Source organism: Haliotis rufescens, unplaced genomic scaffold (assembly GCF_023055435.1).
Source record: "Haliotis rufescens isolate VD_foot unplaced genomic scaffold, xgHalRufe1.0.p SCAF_16, whole genome shotgun sequence".
NCBI classification, from domain to species: domain Eukaryota; kingdom Metazoa; phylum Mollusca; class Gastropoda; order Lepetellida; family Haliotidae; genus Haliotis; species Haliotis rufescens.
Window position 1 is genome coordinate 5,277,596 of NW_025963846.1, and position 19,300 is coordinate 5,296,895.

General features: G+C 41.4%; 1 protein-coding gene across 2 annotated transcripts; it reads right to left on the reverse strand.

Moving 5' to 3' along the window:
• Window positions 1-1,438: 1,438 nt before the first annotated feature.
• On the reverse strand, window positions 1,439-17,425 carry LOC124144233 (serine/threonine-protein kinase pim-3-like). 2 transcript variants are annotated; one of them, XM_046513536.2, is made up of 7 exons: window positions 17,277-17,425; window positions 6,340-6,403; window positions 4,360-4,466; window positions 4,198-4,245; window positions 3,620-3,983; window positions 2,546-2,722; window positions 1,439-2,324 (listed from the first exon to the last, which is right to left on the reverse strand). In XM_046513536.2, exons 2-7 carry the CDS (start codon window positions 6,392-6,394, stop codon window positions 2,167-2,169), a joined length of 909 nt encoding a protein of 302 aa, XP_046369492.2. In that variant the 5' UTR covers window positions 6,395-6,403; window positions 17,277-17,425; the 3' UTR covers window positions 1,439-2,166. The 2 variants fall into 2 exon arrangements, with proteins under 2 accessions (XP_046369492.2, XP_046369491.2); XM_046513535.2 differs by lacking the exons at window positions 6,340-6,403; window positions 17,277-17,425 and adding an exon at window positions 4,585-4,764.
• Between the last annotated feature and the right edge of the window lie 1,875 nt (window positions 17,426-19,300).

Below are 19,300 nucleotides of genomic sequence, written 5' to 3' on the forward strand. Positions count from 1 at the left end.
CGCGGGTTCAGTCTAGACTTGCAAAAGTCTCTAAGGCAATATTTAGTAGTTCAAATTTTAATTTCGTGATGACAGAAATATAAAGGACACGTGTCCCTATAAAAGACCGTGCTGTCCGCTTATCTCGACGTGTCCGTTTTTAGGACAGAATTACTATATGTCCATTGAATTTAAATTCAGATGAGTCTCAAAGCAAGGCTATGTTCAGCCCAGTTACCAGATATACGAGCAACACGCCTCGCGAGGGTGACTGGGATGTCCCTTATGGACTGTGGAAATATATCATTAAGTCCTCGGCTAAATATGCTGTCTCATTCGCTTCACCTTTGGTCCACATACCACCACCGACACTGGCCTCGGTCACCCATCCCACGTCAACATATGTATGTAGTACCACATGTGTGCTAGGCTTGTTATAAAACGGTTCACTCTCCTGTGTTCCCCTTTTTTAAAAATAGTTGTCCTTTCCTGAGTATTGTTTTGAATTGTTCTTGGTAGGATCAAGGAACCATACATTTCACATCAAGCATAATTCTAGGGAGTGCCCTTGGGCTTTTTACCCATAAATCTTTAAAAAAAGGCCCACACTTTTCAAAAGCAGTGGGTTGGTTGGTTGGTTGGTTTGTTGTTTTATGCCGCACTCAGCAACATTCCAGCTATATGACGGAGGTCTGTAAATAATCGAGTCTGGACCAGACAATCCAGTGATTCATATCATGAGCATCGATCCACGCAATTCGGATCAATGACATGCATCAACCAAGAAAGCGAGCCTAACCACCCGATCCCGTTGGTCACCTTTTACGGCATGGGTTGCTGAAGACCAATTCTACCCCGGATATACACGGGTAGCAGTGGGGCTTTATAACATATTATATTTTGGCATTACAGAAATTGTTCCAAATTTCACTTAACATTTAAATCCACATCAGAAAATTCCCCGAATGATCCTTGAATTATTGTATGCTAAGCATTTAAAAATGCACCTGTTTCTTAATGGAATGTTTTCTGCAATAAATAGTATCAAGGTGAAAGGTTTAGGTGAACATTCTGTAACATTTCTTGAGTAGCATAATCCGCATGTTGTGAAGCCCCTGTTTTATTATGCTGCTGTTTTGATTTCCAGTATTGTGGTGTTGCAACTGTTTACCTCAAACTAGTTCACTTTCAGTTCATGTGGAACTGCTTGGTGTAACACAAATAAATGTTGAGTGAGTAAACAGGTCCTTCCCGATATACACAATTCCTGTTTTTGAGAATGTAGCAGAGTTAGACGTGGTACTAGCTGTCCCCAAAATATATCTACTACGTAGTTTGAAATGACCTGCAGACTAGTTAGATAAGATCAATGGCGCCCACTCTTGCAGCTGTTGTGTAACCTCGCCCCATTTAAGGTGTGTTATTGTAGCAAAAGCCTCAGCTAAAACCAACACGTAAATAAATTCAAGTTCATTTATTTCTTTTCTCATTCTTTTTTCTATAAAAATACATTTATGTACATTTGGAACACAACCAAACCGACCATAGGCCGCTGAATAAATACAGATGTACACAGCACACTTTCATTCACACTTAAATACATTCACTTCCCTCGTTACAAACAATAAATTATTTCCAATTGATGATAACTATGTACAATGAAAATCATGAAAATGATATGAGAAATAAGTTAAGAAACATTTGCATCTGGAAGAAGTGGTATTTCCCAAGCAATTGTCGGAAGATACATCCCGGCTCTCCACCATATGAAAGTCTGGTTACACCATGTCACTGACATGTACCCGTTTTAGATACATCCCTCACTGGGATGAAAATAAGTTATTAAGTCACTGGTTCAGGTAAGGATGGAATGTAATGATCCATCTTTCCTTTGTCGTAATCTGCATTGTTCTTGCTGCCTTGCACCCCTTGAAGTCACCCGAAGTCAAGTGGAATTTGAAGAGGCAAAAAGCACCTTAGAATGTCTTTTTCTCCTCGTAAAGGAACGTTGCATTGAAGTGGCAGTGTTGTATGGTCGCTGTTGACCATTGACTCACAGTATGTTCATGGGCCAGCACAGGCAGTCATGGCGACCCAACCTCTCCTCATTTGGAAAATGTGAGGTGGGCGTGGCTGGTTGCCGTATTGGTTTATCACATTGCACTTGGACTAAGAAGGCAGCCTGCGTCATATACTCTCCTGGCTGCTCATAGAAGATACATCCATCTCTTTGTCGTTCTTCTGAGCATTGCCTTGCCTCATCCAGGGGTGGTCAAGGATCTGTTCAACTGTTGGACGTTCTGATGGCCGGATGGACAAACACCTTCTGATGAGATCTTTCACTTCTGTAAAACAGAACAAAATACTTAGCTATATATCTTAAATGAGTACAATTTATAAAGTAACGCATGTACAACTACTAATATTGTTGTAACATTGGGTAACTAATGTCACTACAGGTTCGTAAAAAAAAGTTTTTGTTCAAAAAGCATTATTTTCAGTTAATTAAACCCCTTTTTACAATTTAACTGACAACAAAAACACATTGAAATGTTTATATACACACCTTGAGAAATTCTGCCTTTAAATGTGAGTTCAGCTTTGATGATGTGTTCGTCAAGTTCAAATGGAATATCTCCGCAGACCATGTCGTAGAGGAGGATGCCGAGTGACCACACTGCCGCAGAACGCCCATGGTAACGATGGTAGCGAATCCATTCGGGTGGGCTGTATACACGGGTACCTGAAGGGCAAAGATGACGAGTTGAGTTTCATTCACATATTTTCAAAGTCAACAGTCAAGAGACAAAACATGAAATAACCCCACCCAAAAACACGCCCGCACCTAGTGACCGCCCACAGATACGCAGCTTGTTAAGGTGACCCATTCGGTCACTCAACCATAGCGAACATATGTGCAGTGAACCGAGGCCTTATAGTACTTGCAGACAAGTCAACCTTTTGAAATTGATAAGAAAAGGAAGGTCGGGGGACAAAAGGGGAGGTCACCTTGCCAGCGTGAAAATTAAACGATGACCGGACATGAACGCGGCACAGCCTACCAGGACGTGGGGGGGGGGGGGGGGGGGGGGGGGGCGAAGCAGGGGAGCCTTTCAAAACAAACGCCGCACCTACAGCCAATCACCGCGTCGCGGAAGACCCGTTGACTGCGAAATCTAGTTTTCCGAGAAAGCCCACTCACAACTGGGTCTTTGTACATTCCCCGCATGCCCCTTTTCAAACGTCTGTTTACTGAACCTCAACATATTCGCAGTTAGGAAATCGACCCACACACCCAAATGAATATAGTAACTTCACATATGGTAGCCCTAATTCTCATGTTTTTAAATATCCACATTTAAAACGAGACGCTGTAGGCCTATAACATATGGTAGCAGTGGTGTTACACATGGCGGCCCGCCCCACCCCCTGCTCTTGTGGAGGAGTGCAATACGATAGGCCTATCGGAATACACGGAAAGGTTTGTCCCAGCCATGGCGCTAGTTCACAACGACCCATATTTGGCGGTAGGACTACAAAGGGTATAGATATAAGTAAATCCGATATACACAGCCTAACATAATAACCGAATATTAGGTATCCAGGTTGAAACAATAAATCCAATTCGAGGGACACTCACCATCAAATTCACAATAAACAGTGTCTTTCAGGAATGCTCCGGAACCAAAGTCAATGAGTCGCAACTGTCCTGTTTTTAGGTCTACGAGAATGTTTTCATCTTTGATATCACGATGTATAACTCCTGCACGATGAATACTGTTCAGAATTTCCACAATTTGTCTAAAGAAGTCTCTTGAACGATCCTCGTTGAGAGCACCCTTCTCAGTAATGTAATCAAACAAGTCTTTCACAGGCTCTGGTCGCTCCATAACTATGATAAAACTGTCCGGTCGCTCGTAATAATCCAGAATACGAATAACACCATTCACATGTTGAACCTTCCTCAGGAGGCAGATCTCCATGGGTACAGCATGTCCATTTATCTGTGAAAATAAACAAACATTCATATAGCAAAATGTATAATTTATAACTATAAGAATGTATAAACATAGCAAAGTTAACAACTTACTAATAACATCTGGTTAGAATCATTGACCAAAAATGATCGTGACCACTGGTCTTCAAAACTGGCAACGAGCCAAGCACATGGGCTTTACTGAAAACATGTTTTAGCAAAAATATGTTTCATGTACATACCTGGCCCCATTCTGTTACTTTCTCCTTGTTGACGTGTTTAACAGCAACCTGAAGACAGAGAATCAAGTAGGTATGAAGATCAAGCAAACACGAAGAGGCTGACATATGTCGGAACGGAGAGACAAATGGACGCGAATATGGACAATGTTTTGCTACACTTACAGGCAAATTGTCTCTTCTTCGGATCCCTGCATACACTGTTCCAAATCCACCGCTACCAAGAACTTGGCCGATTGTGTATGCTTTCTCAAAGCTCTCCTTTTCTTTGACTGTAAACAGAAAATGAACACGTTATGTGGTGGTACACGCCTATCAACAGTGAAGCCCTAACGGAATAAGCTCCATCACCACGAACAAACTGAAATCGACATCACTTCAATGATTTACCTTGGCGATCTTTTTCTCCTGGGTATAAGTTAAATCCAAGTTTCCTCGATAACATTTTCACACCGTATGTAAACACGGCGGATATATGTCCGGTTAAAGTAATGTATCCAGAGAGAAACAGCACAGTGTTGCTCGATCGAGTCTCTGTTTTGATCTGCTCATGTAGCACACAAGGCTGTACTATGAACGTTGAACCCACTTGGGCGATGGCGCATTAATCCCGTACTACGATTGTCTGGGTACGGCCCACATTTGGCACATGTCCAAACAATTTTAGATGTTTTAGTGACTAACCAATTACAGACAGTGATGTGTATGTAACCTTTCACGAGCAAAAGTGCTTTAAATTCGAAAAATGATAACTGTAAGTATATGTTTTGTCGAACCAGACAGGGAACTATATTGGTGCGCTTTCAAAACAAAGGTAGTGAAGCGGTTTCTTGGCCGAGCGCCAGCATGTCCTTAGATTGACGTACCACGTAGCTTGTACATTGCATTCACCAAATTCCTTTCCTTGTCGGCCAATCAAAATCGTTCCCGCCTTATAAAACCACCAATGGTTATGTGGGACTTACCACGCGGTAAAAGCCCTGAAGTAGTTGTAGTTCATCTGGCCAGTTGGTGCAAACAAACGTAACGTGGGTTTTCTTAGCGGGAAATCAGGCCCCAGACAGGGAATTCAATACTATTATGTACTCACAACAAATCGCCTAAATTTAAGTTATGCGCCATTTCATGTTTTCAAATCTAGAGAACTGAAATCATGTTTTGCCTCAAGGTTTACTTTCCTTATAGATTTGTTTACATATTTGTATGGTATTTGAAAAAAAAAAATATATAATACTAGCCCCCACCGAAACAAATGAACCGGGTAAAACAAAACAAACATACAAAGGCTATTAATAAATAATTTTATTTTGTGAGTAATCGGATATTGTGTAAATGTATGACATGTACGTACTTTTGCACGTTAATTTCTAGTTTTATATTATTAATTATTTAAACGTTAGAAAGGATATAACAAGGTCTCTCGTACCTGAAGCTACCAATGTGGAAAAAAAACCAGTTGACGAAAACAAAGAGCCGTTTGTACTTGTTTTGCCAACAATCAATGTAATTAGAATATTCATCCAAGCCCAAGCGATCTCATTCATTAAGTACAGGATGAATTAACAGAATTATGCCATTAAGTGCAGTTTTCACAACAAAAGACGCCAGAGCCTCTAAACTGCACTGAGTGCTCTGAGCTGGGTGCTGGGTGAGCTTCAATTGTTAAAAAGGATCGATATATTACATCGATCGAATCTGGTGTTATGATAAGCTAGGACTGATGCGTTGCTAAGTGGGTTCCCTAGGAGCGGCCTAGTCGGGTGTTTGTTGTTTATCCTCTAAGCAGTAAGGCAGAGCTACCCACTCCCTTCCCACGGTTGACTCAATCTCAAATGAAAGCAAGTTTATACGCCGGGTAGATATATGTAGTAGCTAAATATAGACGTATAGACATGTCTATAGTACACAACTAGACGAGCGGGTTACGTTCATTCACGGGCAAAGAATATACATTCTTTCAATGGGTCATAAACTTAACCCTCTCTAGTGTACGTTCACATACTTGAAGAGTGAGTGTTTGGGACCTCGATACGCCTAAATTCAAACTACATCACGATCTGGGGACGGTTAGAGGGTGGGGACGTGAATGATATCAAATATGGGGTTTTGATTATCTAAAAGTGTTGACATAAAGCATACCATTACCTTGTGACGTAGTTTTGGGTGCCAAGTCGGGTACTTTCTTTGTCTTGAAAGGCATTATGGCGATCTGAAAGCCAAAATCGCATTTCTTTATTCATAAAAAAAATTAATGGACTGATTTTATCTTAAATAATTAACATGACTCAATAACGATTTTAAGTACGCCTGTTGGGACAAATTCTCTTCTCGTTGGGTATTTGTAATAAGTATTTGTGATGAAAAGCATTCTCGAAACAAAAACAGATGGCTTATTCATAAACCAAACAGCGCACGAAAATACAAATGAAGTTATGATGTTGAGAATAAATGTGTTTTAAACAATGTTATATTCTCAATAAATATTGAAAATTGGATTTGTCAACAGACCCGAAATCCTCCCACATATATTGTGTTAACAAGATGTCATAGTTAGCAATTCACAACCCATGGTGGATAATAAATAGTTCATCATATTCATGTACGTCTAAATTTACAAAAATGACTTACAAAGTGTTATAGTAATTAATAAATGTGTTGCTATTAATTTATAATCATTTATTTCTGTAACGATGGAGGAAAATACGCATGTTGTATGTTGGTATCTTTTATCAACAGGCAAATGTCAACACACTATCCAGTAATGTCGACACGTTTTCACAGTGTGTGGGTAGTTCATATCTCTTGCTGATGCGCCGTTACCAGGAAGTTCGTGGTGCTATTCACAACTGCAGATACATATTACGGAACATTTCCTGGTTTGTTACAACACTTGTGATCATGTGATATCTTCCTTCAGATGTTTGGAGAGTTGAACTACATTTTCGAATATACTTCCCAATGAAATGGGACAAGGAAACAAATCGCCTCATCGAAAAACACCAATCAATGAACAAGCACGACCTACAGATAACGGCGTCAATCAACTAGTAAAGGAAGGTAATTTAAATAATTTCACAGGTTTATGGGAATGCATGTTTGCATTTGGATTCGATCCATTTCTTGTGTGGAATTACAAAGTTTCAGTAAATAGAACGAATGGCAGATATGCGCTAAAGCAAATATTAAACAGTAAAGCTCAGCTTTGTTAGACAAACAGTTACACAACAGCACGAGCGTCCGTCTCCCAATCAGCGTCACATTTAATTGACAGGTGTTATGTCAACACGGAATGTATATCATCGTGCAAGACATGATTCACTCGCTTGATGCGATGTTCTATCCTGTTTATGTACCAATTGTGACAACACCCGAGACTGTTAGTCAGTGTCAAAGTGCCTTTCTTGGCGAGGGACATTTGCGACTCAGTTGGTTCGGCCGTGAGAATACAAACTATGTGTATTGTAATTAGCTGTCACCGTTTAAAAAAGAAATTATATTAATATAAGAAAATAAAAATCATATCAATACAAAAACAGAAATTAGAGAGGGACAGGTCAGCCGAAATTCGCTTAGGCAGGAGGCGACCTCTTAAACACTTAATGCAACAACAACACTACCGGCTGTCGTTGAAATTATGAAATACGTGACACGGAAATACAACCTGTCTTCTGAATCATTAGTTTTTAAATGATATTGACGCATTATATAACCACAGTTCAGGATATGAACTACTATTTAAACCTGCATGTTTTACCTTACATAAATATTGAATTAGTTCTCTCTAAATTAGATCTTCAAGGTCACATATACATGTAAATTGAAAAATGACGTTTCGATTTCATTCTATGAGAGATTGCTTGTCACGGGCTTAAAATAACAAGTTGTAAGGATTAGATCCTAGTGCTATCCCCGAAACAAATAAAAACTGGGCATACGAATCGAATATGGCTGGAGGAGTTGCTTCCCCTTAACTGCAACATTTTCCATGACGGATTTCCCACACATCAAATACATGTTTCCGAATTCTTACTTTCCCAAGAAACTGTAAACAGAATATGTAAATTACCCGAAACATTAGAGCATCATTAATATCCATCGGAAATAACATGGACCTGTAACTGACCTGAAAATACCGGATATTTTTTTTTAAAAATTTAGATTTGATAATACAATGCAATTTGTTACAAATGCAAATTCAACCCTGGAATCTTGCCTATGAAATTCATTAACAGCCTATTTGAAATAATCACATGTGTTTCAAAATCGCATCAGCCGAGCTAGCCGGGGTACAGAAAGAGTTTGGCAGTAATCATTATCCAAAAAAAGATCTGCAAAATGTCTCCGGGTGAACGGACAACGGGAGACAACTCTTCCCTTTAGAATATATTGCCTCGAATTTCTGCAAAAATACAATTATTTCTTGTTATACAAATCCGCCAAACCTAACTTTTAATAAATGTGCCTAAAATGAACATGAGTGGACGTTATGTTTTCTCGCCCCAGTCTGTTAACACATTTCAGCAATGATAAAACCACCAAAGGATAAAGACCGCCCTCGTGGTCCAATGCATAGAGCGTCTGCATGGAGAGCGGAAGGTCGGGGATTCGATAACCGGCCACGTCACACCAAAAGACGTGAAGCGATGGTACTTGTTGTTACCCTGCCACTCGGCACCAAGGGGCAAAAACAAGGACTGGTCGGCTCGGAGTCAGTATACTGGTATCTCAGTGAGCCACAGCCACACACACGTGTATGTACGTCGCTATGTTAGTGCAATTATCCCATTTCACCTCTCCAAAATAGATTCAATAATGGAAGGGAAGCAACTCCGCAACTCGCATTCAATTTCACACAAAAATACCCTTTACTGTGTATACTACAAGTAACATTTTTAGAAACCCTTTTGTCTATTTCACGTTTATTTCGACCGCATACCCTAAGGCAACAGTGTGCACAACTGACTGTGCAGAGTGAGTGAGTGAGTTTAGTTTTACGCCTTTCAGCAATATTCCAGCAATATCACGTCGGGGGACACCAGAAATGGGCTTCACACATTGTACCCATATCGAGAATCGAACCCAAGTCTTCGGCGTGACGAGCAAACGCTTTAACCACTAGGCTACCCGACCGCTTTAACTAACTGTGCAGATGACGATGTTTAAATTCTTACATCATCTAGTGTATAATAGTGTTTAGAATGTCTCCTCGGCCAAAACTGGCCTTGCGTGGTCCGCATTTTACTGTGTACTCTGTGTGTATACATGCATCTTCAATGTGTATACCATGTGTGATGATTTTAATTAATCAATCAATCACTATCAGTACTGGGCCCAGTTCCATTCCACAAAGCCATCTTAGTGTTAAGGTGATCGTAACTCCCATACTTTAACACTGGCTTACGATAGTCGCAGTTCTAAGATCGCTTTGTGGAACGATCCCCTGGGCCCACTTGCACAAAGCAATCTTATCGCTAAGGTGATCGTAACGCCCATGCTTTAACACTGGCTTACGGTAGTCGTAGTGCTAAGATCGCTTTGTGGAACGATCCCCTGGGCCCACTTGCACAAAGCAATCTTATCGCTAAGATGATCGTAACCTCCATGCTTTAACACTGGCTTACGATAGTCGCAGTGCTAAGATCGCTTTGTGGAACGATCCCCTGGACTCTTACCAATTACCTTATGCAATTGGATCTGCGTTTAATCTTGAATGTTCAGCTTGTTTCACAAATACAGTGTACTCATTTCAATTTTTTAACTGACACACAAATTCGACCTTTTAATTTCAAACGAAAACCTATGTTTCAACGTTGCTAAAACAACCCTCTGACATGCCATCTCTGGACATTTATATTGTGTGCCTTAATGTCTGGTGAATTTTATTTTAAACATATTTTTACCATCATGTGAAGAAAGGCATTGTTTCATAATGTACACACTATAGCCTCCTCTAAGAATGGTATGTGTACATATGTATATGCATTTTAACCTGTTTATAATATTGCTGGACATAAATAGAGACTTAAATAAACTATCTGTCCTGAGGTTTTTGATAGTTTAAGTTCACTATTTGTTACCATAAACTCCTCACAGTAGTACACACGTGAGGCAATGATACCGTAAAGGACAAATTATGGACATACATTATAATTCAAACTTTCGCGACAACCATTTCAACTCATCAAATATGCATTTGATAAATTTGTTCAGGAGACAAAATACCCTAGTGGTACTGGTTGTGAACAGACTATAAGGCCTAAACAAGCAGGAACGACCTGACAACTAGGTAAAAATAACATTCTTTCAGGTTATAAACAATTACACTAAAAAATGTAATGCAGTTCGTCGCCTACAACTCCAGATTTATGAGTCTTTCAGTGAGTGAGTGAGTGAGTTTGGTTTTACGCCGCTTTTAGCAATATTCCTGAAATATCACGGCGGGGGACACCAGAAATGGGCTTCACACATTGTACCCATGTCGGGAATCGAACCCGGGTCTTCGGCGTGACGAGCAAACGCTTTAACCACTAGGCTACCCGACCGCCCCAGTCTTTCAGTGAAAAGTATACTATACCAACCGCCTACTTCAACAGGAAGTTTGGTATTACTGCACGGAAGTTTTAATATAATACGATATCTTATCGGTTAACCAAATACACACATGTCCAAACACTGGCGTTATGCAATCATATATCTTTACCTTAGAGGATAAAGTCGTATAATTACGCATCCTTGATATAAAATGAGCAACAAGTATTTGTTCAACCCTACTAAGTAGCCATGATTTATCAGTCAAGATTTGCTCTTTCCAAATTTATGACAAACCACAGTCATTTAAAATACTTCTAACCTAAGTTAGCCAATGTGGTGGACAACTATCACTTACAAATTTGCCATACAAATTATCCTACAAATAATAATAATAATAAAACAAGTAATTAAAAAGCAATTACGTAATTGCACGCAGACGAACTGCATGTTGGACGGCAGTGATGTTTGGGCCAGGCGGTGGAGTGGCGTGATTAAATCATTAAACAGATGAATGCTGAGGTCAAAAGGGTACAGATGCTTTGGTTACATCAGAAAATCAAATACGTTCAAGTAATAAAACACGGTTACATTAAGGGGTTACATTAAGGGATTACATAAGTCAAGATTCTACAGGATGTAAGAGCTGTTAATGCCAAACCGGAAGATGGAAGATGGCAACCAGCATTTTCTCGCTGGATCGTAAAAAAATGTTATTTCATCCGAGCACATGAAACATCACCTACCCATGTTTTTAGCCATTTCAATTCATATTTTTAACTAGATCTAACATACACCATGCACCGAAGAAGGGCTTCCGGAACATAATCGTCATATTGCAATTACTGATTACAGAAAATTCTTTTCACATGCAGTGAATCGTGATGTAGTAGATTTGATCGTCTTCCGACATGATTCACACATTAAACCATGTTTCTTTTTTATTCGTGTGCTTGAAGCAAAGAAGCAGGTGTCACATATAACTAATTAATTGTCATGATTCAGAACGAAAAAAACAAAGTCAAATTGGTACTAGTTGGTTTGTTTGTTGTTTAACGCCGCACTCAGCAATATTCCAGCTATATGACGGCGGTCTGTAAATAATCGAGTCTGGACCAGACAATCCAGTGATTGACCTCTTGAGCATCGATCCACGCAAATGGGATACGATGACATGCATAAACCAAGTCAGCAAACCTGACCACCCGATCCCGTTATTCGCCTCTTACGACAAGCATAGTGGCCTTTTACGGCAAGCATGGGTTGCAGAAGACCTATTCTACCCCGGATGTTCACGGCTCAAATTCGTAAGTAACTTATAAGAGCTGTTTATGATTGGGTCTACTGTTACAATGAGGCGACTACTAATTCGTTAGATCTCGAGATTCACGTAATAAATCCAGAACATGACAGATCCCGCAGCCAGTGTGAGTGAATATGACTTTACGTCGCTTTTGCCAATATTCCAAGAAGTACACCCAGGCGAGGCGTCACACATTGTGTCCATGCTGGGAATCGATGCGGACTCTCAGCCTGACGAGCGAACACTGATTGTGATTGAATGGGGTAGGTTTAACGCCAGTTTGAACATTACTTTAGATCTATCAAAGTGTGTCAACTTAATTTGGTAGGAGCCCCCAGACTTTTAAGCTTCGGTGACACCCACGAGCATGGATATTGTTTATATAAAGAAGGTAAAAATTCCAAAATGTGTAATATGACAAACTGTACCTACACGTGATTGCAAGTTGTTTCATTAATTTATCGAAATCATTATACGATATATTAACTTATATTGCAATGCATTCTCGGCCCTGTATCTTTATAACAAGCAGCTGATTTTAGGATACATCAGAACCCCTCACCTTGATGGCAACCTGAAGTGTACAACGATATCACATCGACATGTAACATTCTACCGTATCTAACTTTTTGTTTGTTGGTTTGTTGTTTAACGCCACACTCCGTAATATTCCAGCTTGGAAACAGTATATTGACTCTAAGCCGACCAGTCTTTGTTTTATCCCCTTAATACCGTGCAGCAGGTTTTAAACCGCCTTGTGAGTGAGTGAGTGAGTTTGGTTTAACGCCGCTTTTAACAGTATTCCAGTTATATCACGGCGTGTCAGCTTAATGTGGGAGGAAAGCCCGAAGTGATGCAGGTCTCAGACGTTTACCACTTCGGCGAAACCCACGAGCACGGGTATGGTGCTGACAAACCTAGAAACATAATCGGGGCGAACCGGGATTCGAACCCACAATCATAGGTTTCTGGCGTGCCCAAGGGACGCGACTCTGAAACCGCCTTGTCAAGATTATATTGTTTAATTTGTATATTGTCGATAAACATAGGGGAAACCAACACATCTACAGAACGCCCCGGACCTAAAGTAAGTGAGTTTTCTTTGACACCGCTTTAAACAGTACTTTAGTTATATCACGACGTGTCTGCTTGATGTTTGTTTGTTGTTTAACGCCGCACTCCGTAATATTCCAGCTATATGACGGCGGTCTGTAAATAATCGAGTCTGGATCAGACAATCCAGTGATTGATATCATGATCATCCATCCACGCAATTGGGATACGATGTCAACCAAGTCAGCGAGCCTGACCACCCGATCCCGTTTGTCGCATGGGTTGCTGAAGACCTATTCTACCCCGGATCTTCACGGGTCGTCTGCTTGATGACACGTCTGATGGATGACCCGCATCAACCAAGTCAGCGAGCCTGATCACCCGATCCCGTTTGTCGCCTCTTACGACAAGCAGCGTTAAAAACAACAAATAAACCAAAAACATTCACGAATACAAGTTTTTTTGGTCTACTTCGTGACAGCGCCAAATTGCAACGTAATATGTTTTGACCGGCTGGTTATAGTGACATAGCAATTACCTCGAGGTGAAAATATCACGCACGAACCTTCATTACATAACATGTGATTCTCAAATTGTGTCTGGTTAAAAAGTGGCACGATCTACTTTCAAGGACTATCGTTCTAATCATTTGATAGCTCAATACAAAACACGACCACCAAATGTCGTCAACGGCAATGTAAATTAATACACTGCAAGCGTATAGAAGTTGCATACAGAAGGGCAGCACTTGTACTACCAATGTAATAAGCACACTCGGTTATCCAGTATACAACACCGATAATTATCATATAGTAGAATATAGAGAGGGAGTGAGTTGGATTTAACGCCGCTTTTAACATTTTTCCAGTTATATCGCGGCGTGTCAGCTTAATGTGGGAGGAAAGTCAGAAGTGATGCAGGTCTTAGACGCTTACCACTTCGGTGAAACCCACGAGCATGGGTATGGCGCTGACAAACCTAGAAACATAATCGGGGCGAACCGGGACTCGAACCCACAATGATAGGTTTCAGGCGTGCCCAAGGGATGCAACTCTGCACAGCGAATCGCGGCGCTTTAGACGACTGGGCCGCCCGTGCTCCCTCCACCCCACCCACCCTAGCATAAAGATAAAATCAATTGGATAATCGAGGTTGTTCATAGATGTGTTCAGTTTTTTGTACACGGATACATCTGGTGAAGAATTTCACGGATCAAGAAGTATTTTACTCATGCTCACTGGTCGTAATTAGTAAAGTTATTTTCAGAACAGGTAATAACAGGTGTACTATCGCCTCAAAACCTCTCTAATCGCCGCACAGACTGGCCTTACCACTGCAAATAACTTGGGGCATTTGGGCCGATCACTGTCTTTGGCTTCTGGCCTCACCTCGAATCACGACCTCAATACATTAAAGTGATATATTTTTCAAAATATCCCTGTTCCATATCGACACATATTTGCCAACGAAGATTGATTTACGATTTTATCACCGTTTCGTAGAATCCTTATCTTGGCTGTCCAAAGAGTTACCCAAACCTGCTCTATGACGTCATCGTTAGAGTCGAAATGGGATACGGCCAGAGCCTTCGTCTTGTTGGAGTGAGTGAGTGAAGTTGGGTTTTACGCCGCTTTTAACAGTATTCCAGTTATATCACGGCGTGTCAGCTTAATGTGGGAGGAAAGCCCGAAGCAGGAAAGCAGGTCTCAGACGTTTACCGCTTCGGTGAATCGTCCTGTTTGAAGACTGACGGATCCAGATTAGGAGTGGGGGGAATGCCGGGTATTATGTTTACCCCTTTGGTTGAACCAACAAACCTATAGAAACATAATCGGGGGAAATCGGGGATTCGAACCCATGTTCATACGAGGGGTGTTCATTAAAGATTTCCCCTGACCCACTTCCGATGGACCTAGTGGAATGAAACTTGGCATAGGTATTAGTCTTTCTCCACATAGGAACGACCAAGAGTTACACACTTCTCCCATCGTTTTATGCAACTATGGAGACCTCGCTTGTAAAAGCCCTCATTTTGCGTCTCAAACCAGGACTTGACTTCAGACATCAGTATTTCATCATCTGTGAAACGTTTTCCCTTCAAAAATGACTTCATGTTTGGAAAGAGGTGGAAGTCAGATGGTGCAAGGTCAGGAGAGTGAGGAGGATGTGGAAGGATTTCATAGCCACAGGACCGCGCTTCTGTCTGGGCAACATGAGAGTTGTGTACTGGAGCATTGTCTTGCAGGAGACGGACACCCTTGGTCAGCATGCCACGCCTCTTAAGCTTGAAAGCGTCCCGCAATTTCCGCAGCAGTGAAGCATAATAAGCTCCTGTAATTGTGGTACCCTTTGCCAAGAAATCCATCATCACTACTCCGTGCTGGTCCCAAAACACCGTGAGCATGACCTTGCCTGCAGAGGGTTGGACACGTGCCTTCTTTGGGGGTGGTGACTCCACATGCTTCCATTGCATCGACTGAACTTTAGTCTCAGGATCATAGTGATGGACCCATGTTTCATCCTGTGTGATAAGTCTGTTTTGGCACATGTCCAAAAGATCCTTTGAGCAATTGACTCGTTCCTGCTTTTGGAAAGGTGTGAGCAACCTGGGAATCCATCGTGCAGACACCTTATGCATGTTCAAACTGTCATAGATGATTTTTCCACGGACCCTACACTGATCTTGACATCTTGTGCTAACTGGCGAACAGTTATACGTCGGTCTGCCAAAATGGCGGTCTCAACTTGATGGATAGTGTCCTCATCAATGGCTGAATGGGGGCGACCAGGAATGGCAGCTGTTTCCACAGATGACCGACCACACTTGAACTGGCGATACCAGTGTTTAACAACGTCATATGATGGGGCATCTTCCCCATAAGTTGCTTTCATTTCATTGAAAGTTTCTTTTGGTGTGCGACCTTTCAAATATAAAAACCTTATCACTGCTCGGTATTCTACTGGCTTCATTGTCACACCCTACTCGATCATAACACCTGTAAAAGTGGTGGGATTAATAGTTCGGTGCTGCAAATTCAGACATAACCCATAGATACATGTATCATTACACATGTGAAATTTCAACCAAATATGATAACCCTAAGTGGTTTAGGGGAAATCTTTAATGAACACCCCTCGTAGGTTTCTGCGGGATGACACAAACCCTACCAGATCACATTTTTAATCTCCTGATCCTGATAATAATTGTCTATCAATGAGTGAATGATTTTGGTTTGACACCGCTTTTAACTGTTTTCCAGTTATATCACGGCGTGTCAGCTTGACGTGGGAGGAGAGCCTAAGTGATGCAGATATTTGATGTTTACCACTTTGGTGAAACCCAGGAGCACGGGTAGGGTGCTGACAAACCTTGATAGAGGGATTTTAAACCACGACCAATAGGGGTCTGGCGTGCCCAAGGGACGCAACTCTGCACAGTGAATTGCAGGGCTTAAGGCAACTGAAAAGGAATACATACATATCTGAGTTGTATATGTAAGATCAATGGGAGTGCATGCTGTAATCTGATTCATACTTAATTGACAAACTTCGTTAAAAGGGATTGTATCCCGAAAAACTTTCTATAATTTCACTGCGAATGAATACGTTTTTTAATGAATAACTAGATTTCTCAAACCCAAATTTGAAAAAAAACGTGCCTTTCGACTTAGCGCAATGGAAAACACACGAACTGAATGTAAAGTGTGACCAATATGATCCCAAATCTCGATTTGACATGTCAAACACGAGCAAAACTTCCTTGATTTCCAAATGTTTTGCATCGCAATTATTAGTCAGTGGGTATGATTTTACGACGCTTTTAGCAATATTCAATCAATATCATGTAAAGGGGCAACAAGAACACAAGTTGCGCTCCTGTTGGGAAATAAAACTTGGTCACTGTCTTTGCCGCAAGGCTACCAAACCTACTCGCAGGAACTCGATGATAGCGTGGTTAGCGTAATATTCGTATAGAAAAAAAAATCACACCTGTGTATATAGAGGGGTGAACCGACGCCATTATAAATGTTTTGAAGGACTGCTTCTTGCTGCTAAAATTCAAACAAAATGATTTCCGAAAAGTGCTTCCTATACGCTTCCTGATAGAACTTTACGAAAAGTGATGTGGGGGCAATATTTCTGCTGATTTTCCAGTCACACAAATCTTATGTATTGCTAAACACGATTACATACATACCTGAGACAGCGGTAACAGCAAATACTTTCTATGTAATATATATCTGTAACCAGCGACCAGGTACTGAAATATCCATCAAGTTTTCGTGCTCAGTATCCAACCAAACCTTGCCGCCACAACTTCAGATGTAGTCATGTCACTAGTGTATAATAAGACCGACATTCCGTCGGGTGTCATGCACGTGCAATACGTGCCGCCCGCGTGGCATGCCGTGCGTTCAGCTGTTGACGGGCGAGCGCTTCAAGTTTTCAGTGGAATTATCGTCTGTGTGACGTCACATTGGGAGCACGTTCTGTTCAAGGTATCCGGTCAAGCTGTGGTCATTAAGTCCAAATGTCCTCTCGGTACCTATGCCTGCAGAAGACTGGTATCAGTCTCTGTTTTATTAATAAAGTGAGTGAGTGAGTTTGATTTTACACCGCTTTAAGAAATATTCCAGCAATATCAGGTGGGGGACACAAGAAATGAACTTCACACATTGTACCCATGTCGGGTTGCCTAGTGGTTAAAGCATTTGCTCATCACGCCCAAGACCCGGGTTCGATTCCCGACATGGGTACAATGTGTGAAGCCCATTTCTGGTGTCCCCCGTCGTAATATTGCTAAAAGCGATGTAAACCCATACTCACTCGCTCCCTCACTACAATGAGATAGAGGAATGGGCCAAATTCGCAGTAAGGAGTTGCGGCCCTTACGCACGCCAGGAACCTATGATCGTGGCTTCGAATCCCTGTTTCAAGTGGCAAACGTCTGAGACCTGAATCACTTCGGACATTCCTCACACATTAAGCTGACACACCATGATTTTACTGAAATACTGTTCAATGCGGCGTTAAACCCAACTCACTCACTCACTCCAACAGGACGAAGGCCCTGGCCGTATCCCATTTCGACTCTAACGATGACGTCATAGAGCAGGTTTGGGTAACTCTTTGGACAGCCAAGATAAGGATTCTACGAATCGGGGATAAAATCGTAAATCAATCTTCGTTGGCAATCGTTAGCTTGTGTTAGTACAGGAGCTACTGTCGACTTAGCCCAAAGATCGCTTTGTGGAACGCAGCCTACATTGTGGCTACCACCCGTGTGGCCTGTCATAATCACTTAATTGCTGGTCGCAACGAAGTTTCAGTGTTCGGATTTCTGAATGTGTTGCAGAAGATTGAGTTCTGCGGCCAATCAAACGAACGTAGGATGACAAGGCAAATACGCACATACTGGGACTACTTAGCGTGTTGAACCTAGTTTTCTCCAAATGACCAATCCGATGTCATCAGTTTGCTTGTTTGTTTGTTTTTATAGAAAACAGTTTTATTTGAATCAAGTTGGGGACAACTACGGCCTTGCTCATTAATAGTCCACAATATTTAAATGAGCAAATTTTATGTCCCCTACAGTGATATTGCTGGAATATTGCTAGAAGCGGCGTACTCACTAACTCTGTCACTGCCCCGACGAAGCCTGAATACTGCCGACTGCATTGAAAGATATTCACTCAGACACTAGCCCCCATCTGCCAGTTATACTTCTAGGAGGCAGCCCCACCTACTTCTTGTAGGCAGTCTCCCCTATTTCAGGTGGACAATACCACATACGTCTACTGGGCAATCTCACCAATTTCTGGTAGGCAATCTAACCTATTTTCGGTTGGCAATCTCACATACGTCTGGTAGGCAATCTCACCTTTCCAGTGGGCAGTCCCTCTTCCTTGTGAAGGACAATCTCACCTACTTGTGGTAGGCAATCTCCCCCACTCCTGGTTGAAAGGGTTTGGAATACACTTGCAGAAAGAAGAATGATCACAAGCTTTGCTTGTTTAATAAAATTAACTATGTAACCCCTCTTACTTGTGTGAACTTTTACCAAATACTGTTGATGAATTATCTGTGTACAAGCTATGAAATGCACGAAATATATCAATACCATTCAGTTGAAAACAATTATTTGGTCGGTCATTTTTTCCGTCTGCTATAACAATATGGAATGATTTGCCCGTCATTTAGAGACTCCAGTTCTCTAAGCTC